An 8,076-nucleotide genomic window follows, 5' to 3' on the forward strand; every position below is an offset into this window, starting at 1 on the left:
AAAGAAAGTAAAGAATTTTAGTTTTTTTTCTTGAAAGAAAAATACAAAGATGACGGAATCTCTTGAAGGTGATTTGAAGGTTTAATTTTAAAAACAGCTCTTCCTGAAAGCAGCCAATCAAATGTGGGATACCATAGCCCCGCCCACTGTGAAACCAACCAATCAGTGGTAAGATCTGAATCTCCACCCACTTGACTTGGAATATTCTGTGATGTCACAATGAGGGAGGTTCTGTGTCTTGCTTGGAGAAGCACATTTTGTAGACAGATTTAGAGATGTATCCAGGCAACATGCTGTTAAAATTTTTGCTCATCATCAACATCCTCCTACCATCTGTGACCTGCGCCCCTATTCCCAGCCAGAAGAATCCCAAAGCTGCGCACGATGGAGGTAAATATTATACCAGATATATACTGAATGTGGGGTTAGTGCTAAAAACTACACAATGTTAGTTAGGTTTCACACCATTATTGTTATTTTATGGATAATGCAAAAACTTGCTAAAACAGACCAGTTACCCGTAATTGTCCGTTATCCAGGGATCCGTAATTGTTGTGTCAGAGCGTCTATATGGATTTTATCATTGGTGCTATTATTGCATTTATTATTTTTGATATAATGGTAGTTGATACCTGTATAAGTTAACAACCCATTAAAGTAAAAATTAAGCCGCCCCATATATTTTATATTGGTATATTTTCTTATATCACTACATAAGTAGCCCCGGCACTTACCCCACCAGCTCATACATAATATTTCCCACCAATCCCCCAGGGCAGCAAGCATTGAGGGATTGGGAAATATTGTATATGAGCTGATGGGGTTAGTGCCAGGACAACTTATTCATCCCAGGATCAGTAACTACTCCACCCCCATGACTCTTATATTGGATCCTTCATCCTGGATAATGTCATATTAAAATTTACTTAAAATTTATATTAAAATTTATTTTAGAGATAAGACTTGTGATAGAAGGAAATATCCTGAGATAGATGACCCTACTTCATGCTTAGTGACAGTTCCGGGGACTACATTGTGACATCACTACATGTGGAACTCTGTTTCCCCGGGTGATGATGTCACAATGGTGATAGAATCCAGTTGTGATGTCACTAAATCTGTATGAGCATTGTGGGACGTGTATCTTTATTTCTGCTAGTTTAATTGTCTCATTTTTGCAACTTTTACAATTTTTGCAACTTTTCGTTGAGACTTTTGCTGTCGTTTTTCAAGTGCACCTTTAGCAGTGTCTTATGTATCTTTATTTTCGAGATGTCCTGTGCTATTTTTCACTTAATTATCACTTTTTTTGCAACTTTTTAGCCGCAAATCTGCACCTGGTCCAGGGCGGGTGTAAAGGAAGAGGTCACACGGGGCGTTAAAGGGGTTGTCCCATTTCAGTAAATTAATGCTATTGTTTGTATTCTGAAAATGTATACAACTTTCCAATATACTTTCTGTATCAATTCCTCATGGTTTTCTAGATCTCTGCTTGCTGTCACACTATAGAAAGCTTCTGCGTCTACTTCCAGTGGACAGAAATCTGACCATGGTCACACAGGTGCACAGCTCGTTATATTACCCACATCTGATTACTCTCTGTGATATAACGAGCTGTGCACCTGTGTGACCATGGTCAGATTTCTGTCCACTGGAAGTAGACGCAGAAGCTTTCTATAGAATGACAGCAAGCAGAGATCTAGTAATCTGTGAGGAATTGATACAGAAAGTATATTGGAAAGTTGTATAACTTTTTATAATACAAACAATAACATTACTTTGCTGAAATGGGAAGACCCCTTTTAATGCATTACAACACTTGAGAAGAGCAGATTTGCCTAATTACATTGCCGTTAACATGGTGTTTACAAAACGCATATGCTTTAACGCAATGTTTTTTTCAAAATATGTTTAACGCTATGTTAGTGCATGTGTTAACATCTTGTTAACAAATGTATTTTCTCAATGTAACGTCAACAGCAATGTAATAAGAAAAATTATTTTCTTTGCTGTTATGATGCAACAAAAAGTATCATAAAGAAGCCAAAAGTTGCTCCTGCCAGAATAGGAAAAACTAAACATGTACCACAAGGAGACATGATCCATGTGCCCACTGAGTGATGTTACACTGAGAGGTTTCCTTTGGATAAGATCAATTTAATTGCAATGAGCAAAAAATCTCCAGGAGAAAATGCTGTTGAGATTTCTTCTAATTCTGAATCTCGGCATCTGTGGATGGTTCTCGTATCCGTACCCGCAGATATGATCCGGGATCGGTGTACAATGCAGGTTAGGGCATTGCCAGATACACTGAATATAGGGTTAGTGCTAACAATACAAACAGGGCACTGCTCACAGGACATATAGGGAAGACATGGAGATACTTATTTGGTCAGAGCGGTTGTTCTTTAACATCTCTTTTTACTTTCTAGGCATCAAATCAGACATCCTTATGAGCCCCTGCTCTGCCACCTGTGGTAAGTCACTCAGTACAACTATCACATCCAGTATAAGGGACTAATAAGGACCTCTAATACGACCCCAGTAATTATATGAGACTCTGTTTATTAGGGAAATACACATAAAGTCCTGTAAAATAAAATGTTTCTTAATGTTTTACTGGTAACGTCCTATGTGGCCTCCCATTATGTCATCACCAAACTCAATCCTCCTGTCTGTGCCCCATGTAATCGGGGGTACACGGAAGCCGCCCTGCACTCAGCTTCCGGCTGGCTGAGGTGGCTGCCCACGCCAACCAGTCCCTATTCCCAGCGCTGTATATACAAGACGGGTGGGCGTTACTTTAATACCTTAAGATTTTCTTTCATTCTCTGAAATAGTGGCCCTAGAGTTACCTCTAGAAATGCTCCTAGTTCTGGATTAGACCATTGAACCAAACACAGGATGGATCATTTATATGGATATGGGAATGGCCATTTTGAAGTCAGCCATTTTGGATCCTTTATTTTTTTTTAATGGGAAGAGGGTCATGTAACACATCAAACTTAATGAGAGTTTCACAATAAAAACAATGGTGTGTTTGGTTTTAACATAACTTTATTCTTTCATGACTTATTTACCGGTTTATGACAACTTACAAAAAGTGCTGCCCCATTGGGTTGTCAATGCAACCATCCTCTCTAACTCTTGACACACTGATAGCAACACCACAGAGGAAATGCTACCTCAGGCTTGCAGTAGCTGTTGTTTCAGATGCTGCACATCTCGAATCTTCACAGCATAGACAATTGCCTTCAGATGACCACAAGATAAAAGTCTTAGGGGGTCAGATAAGGAGACCTTGGTGGCCCTCTTCCCATTAAAAAAAAAGGTGGAATTCAAAATGGCCGCCATGGTCAACACCCATCTTGAAAAGTTTGCTCCCTCCCATATACTAATGTGCCACAAACAGGAAGTTGATACCATCACCCAAGTCTTATTTTATTTGGGTGTCTCCACATAAATGGCCCACCCTGTACATCATGTATATGTTAGTAGTTTCAACAAATAACATTTGCTCTTCCTGATCTTTTCTACTTGAATTTAATATGAATTGTTAGATTACAAAACCTTCTCACAAATAACTGGTCAATTATTTTTCAGGAATTGGAACAAGAGAAATATATAAGACAAGAGGATGCCCAAAGGAAAAGGAAATTTGCTTGATAAGAACAGAGCCCTGTAAGAGAGTGGATTGTGGATGTAAGTCACCTACTAGAATTGCATCCTCAATACATTTCAGACAGACACAAAGTTTATTGATAATTTGTTTTTTTTCTGTTCTAGCGGAGAAGAACATCAGCCCAGAGAAGAATTTTAAGATAATTTTAACATCATTCCTATTCAAATTAATAATCTGCACAGTTTCCACCATACTTGTCGCCATCATCATAATATGCAGCATTATATATTACATCAGGAAAAAGTAAGTATTGCGAATAATGATTTTATTGCCAATGCCGCACATAGCTATAAATAGTGGATATCCGACTGAGGTACCAGGGACCCCATCGGACTGGTTCTGGTTATATTGTGAGACCCCCACTGATCAGCCAGTTAGGCTCTATCCTGTGGATAAGACCTAACTTGGTTTGTGGGACAACCCCTTTAAGATATATCATGATATAACTACTAGTTGTCACAGACACGAAATATAAATGTAACAATGTTTAATAGATATAAATACATAACATGAATAAAGAAATATGTGAGGCTTTATTACATTTTCCAGTGTTACTTATTAAGTGTTTAACTTCTATTTTTACAATTTTAAAGAAAAGAGAAGCAAAAGAAAGAGGATATAGAATTAGGAAAAGATGAAAAGAAAACAGCTGAGACCATTGGTAAGTACAACCTCATGAAAACCTCCTTTCCCCATTCCTGAAGAAAATAGTCACCTCCTCCGACGTTGGGCCTGGTAATGGGGATTCTTAATGATGTGGCTTTTGTAGGGGTTTTCCTTTCCCAATTATGGGATCTTCACCTGTCTCTAGACTAGATACAGCCCCCCCCCCCAGGCTCCATACTGAGGCAGATACTGATTGATGTAACTGTTATAAGAATGAATTGAGAGAAGGTCATTCAACTTTATGGTCTCCATTAACTTCTGTGTGAGTCACTGACCAAAAGTACCACCAGGATGAAGATAATACAACACCAAACTCACTTACATGCTGGTGTGTGCCACTTCTAGCAGGATCTTTTCCTTTAGCTTCTCATGCCTTGATTTTTAAGGAAATTGTCTATTAATTATTATGCAAATGAGCCCGAGGGGCTCCAGGCTACATAGGTGTTAATGGAGCCTGGGGCCCTCAGGCTCATTTGCATAATTACACACTTTATTTTGTAAAAAGAAGGGCATAAGAAGCTAAAAGAAGAGAAGATCTTACCAGGGGGATGCACACCAGTATGTCAGTGTTCTGCTATTCTTCATCCTGGTGGTACATGTCCTTTAAGCCTCAGCCCTTTGGACCAGCTGTAACACTGTATAAAGCTCTAGATAAATGCTCTATGAAACAGTTAGACTTTTCAGTGCAAATTATGAAACAATTCTGCCCTAAAGTCTCACTGTCCATAGATATGTTTTCATAAATGTTTACAAGAAGAAAAAGTTGCTGGTAAACAAAAGCCTTCTGCTGGGAAGTCCTTAGAGCATTTATTCTGAAAATGTTATCCAGAATTACTTTCTATGAAATTCCATAATCTTATGTTTCTTAAACCAGTAGGCTAAATAGAATCAACAGAGTTTTTTTCTTTTACAGTTGAAATAGAAAGACATTCCGCTCCACCTCCTCCACCCCCACCTCCTCCATCGCCTCCACCGCCTCCTCCACCCCCACCTCCGCCTCCTCCACCGCCTCCTCCACCCCCACCTCCTCCATCCCCACCTCTGCCTCCCTTGACTCCTCCACAACCACCACTTCCACCTCTTCTTCCTCCTGCACCTACTCCCACTCCCCTTCCTCCTAAACCTCCTACTCCACCTCCTTCCCCTCCTCCCCCTCTAGCTCCACCTCTTCCTACTTCTCTCCAACCACCATCTCCAACTCTTTCTCCTTCTGTACCTACTCCCACTTCCCCTCCTACTCCACCTCCTTCCCCTCCTACTCCAACTCCTTCCCCTCCTCCCTCTATAGCTTCACCAATTCCCACTGCTACTTTTTCCAAAACACCACCTTTTTCCCCTCCTGAACCTCATACTCCACCTCCAGATTCGCCCCCTCCCACTCCTCCTCCAGATTCGCCTCCTCCCACTCCTCCTTCACTATCTCCACCATTTCCTCCTTCTGCTCCTACTCCCACTCCCCCTCCTCCTCAACCTTCTCTTCCTCCCCCTTCTGCTCCTCCCCCTTCTCCTCCACCTCCTACCCCTCCTAGTCCTCCCCAATCACCACCTCCACCTTTTCCTCCTCCTGTTGCTACTCCCCCTCCTCCCACTCCCCCTCCTCCTGACCCTCCTTCTCCACCTTCTCTTCCTCCGCCTCCTCCCACTCCTACCCCTTCCCAACCACCACCTCCACCTCTTCCATTTCCTACATCTACTCCCACTCCTCGTCCTCCCATTCCACCTTATGTTGCCCAGAGAGCCAGCCGAGCGAAAGCTAACCTGTTGAAAGAGTTGAAGAGCCGCTATAAAAACATCACTGATGCCCCACAGTAAGTTCTCCTAACTTTGTTAGATGCCTTATATGTTTCGTTGAAATTTAGGAAATTGACTAAATAATTAAAGATTTGACATGAAATCCTATTTTGTGTATTATTCCTATGTAACATCTTTATTTCTCTAACCTTACTTAGAAAAGAAAATCTTGAAGAAGAGAAGAACCCGAATGCTAGTAAGTATAAAGATGTGAACTACTTCTTTTATCCCATAATCTTGTGTAGGGATTAATAAAGGACTGATGGCCACAATAAGCAGCACAATTCTACTGATTATATGCATTGTATAGAAGAAACATCTGACATTGATCACATAGTATTGGGTATCTACTGTACTGGGTCTCCAGCTCTAGGCTGACATTGGAATAATGAAGAACTAATGTCCATGTCCATGAAATGAGCAGCTATTCTTATAGAGATTGTCTCTTTTTCAGACCTAAAAACATCTGCTGCACCTCCAAGTCCAAAAGAGCCTGAACCATCCAATTCCCGAGCCTCCTTCTCCGAGGGATCGGGGAGGCTCTTTTAGGAGCCCCCCCCCGATCCCATTCAGTAAGTTTTTATGATTTTTTAAATAAATTTATGTTATTTATAAACTCTTTGCATATGAAAGAAATGGGCTATAAAGGTAAAACAGCCCAGAAATGAAACATCCTATGACGTCTTATGGTTATGTGTTCTCTAGTCTTCTGTGAAGTCCTAACTATTAGGGATGTAGTTACCTAAAGTGTATTTTATCTGTTCTGTTCAACAGCCATCAATATGTCACCCCAGCACCGAGCCTCCACAACTGTTACCATCTGTCATCCGTCTCCTCCATAACAAATAATCTGCCGCCAACTATTATAAGCCGCCGCCAACCGTCCCAGCCAAGCCCCACAAGCCGCAACCAAAAATGTATTCCTGCCGCCCGTCCTGCCGCCATGACTGTGTATATATGTAAATAGTGTGTGTGTATATATATGTGTGTAGATATGTAGATAGTGTGTAAATATGTAGATAGGGTGTAAATATGTAGATAGGGTGTAAATATGTAAATTTGTAGATAGGGTGTAAATATGTAAATTTGTAGATAGGGTGTAAATATGTAAATTTGTAAATTTGTAGATAGGGTGTAAATATGTAAATTTGTAGATAGGGTGTAAATATTTAAATATGTAGATAGGGTGTAAATATGTAGATAGGGTGTAAATATGTAAATTTGTAAATTTGTAGATAGGGTGTAAATATGTAAATTTGTAAATTTGTAGATAGGGTGTAAATATGTAAATTTGTAGATAGGGTGTAAATATGTAAATTTGTAAATATGTAGATAGGGTGTAAATATGTAAATACGTAGATAGGGTGTAAATATGTAAATATGTAGATAGGGTGTAAATATGAAAATACGTAGATAGGGTGTAAATATGTAAATATGTAGATAGGGTGTAAATATGAAAATTTGTAAATATGTAGATAGTGTGTTAATATGTAAACATGTATATATGTAAATATGTATATATGTAAATATATAGATAGTGTGTAAATATGTAGATCGTGTGTAAATATGTAAATTTGTAAATAGCATGTGAATATGTAAATTTGTACATATGTAAATATGTATATATGTAAATATGTGGATAGTGTGTAAATATGTTAATATGTAGATTTGTAAATATGTAGATAGTGTGTAAATATCTAAATATGTAGATTTGTAAATATGTATATATGTAAATATGTAAATATGTAAATACCAAACATTGCGTTGTGTGTTCTTTTATTTCTATTCTACTATACATCTTTTATGACCTAGGACACTGTGATCTAGTAACATTATATACATCTGGTATATGATGTGTTATAAAATGTTTTGTACTACAGGATATACATAGATTTAGACATCAGAAAAGAATAGAATGTGGATCCTGGGGAAAGAAT

At 39.0% G+C, this 8,076-nt stretch overlaps 1 protein-coding gene across 1 annotated transcript; it reads left to right on the forward strand.

Moving 5' to 3' along the window:
- The first annotated feature begins 236 nt into the window (after positions 1–236).
- LOC140134269 (uncharacterized) lies at positions 237–7,824 on the forward strand. Its single transcript, XM_072154849.1, has 9 exons — positions 237–390; positions 2,433–2,477; positions 3,604–3,702; positions 3,787–3,925; positions 4,276–4,343; positions 5,262–6,156; positions 6,298–6,335; positions 6,594–6,711; positions 6,914–7,824. Exons 1-8 carry the CDS (start codon positions 276–278, stop codon positions 6,686–6,688), a joined length of 1,494 nt encoding a protein of 497 aa, XP_072010950.1. The 5' UTR covers positions 237–275; the 3' UTR covers positions 6,689–6,711; positions 6,914–7,824.
- Positions 7,825–8,076: the final 252 nt, after the last annotated feature.

Source organism: Engystomops pustulosus, chromosome 5 (assembly GCF_040894005.1).
Source record: "Engystomops pustulosus chromosome 5, aEngPut4.maternal, whole genome shotgun sequence".
In the NCBI taxonomy this organism is placed as follows: domain Eukaryota; kingdom Metazoa; phylum Chordata; class Amphibia; order Anura; family Leptodactylidae; genus Engystomops; species Engystomops pustulosus.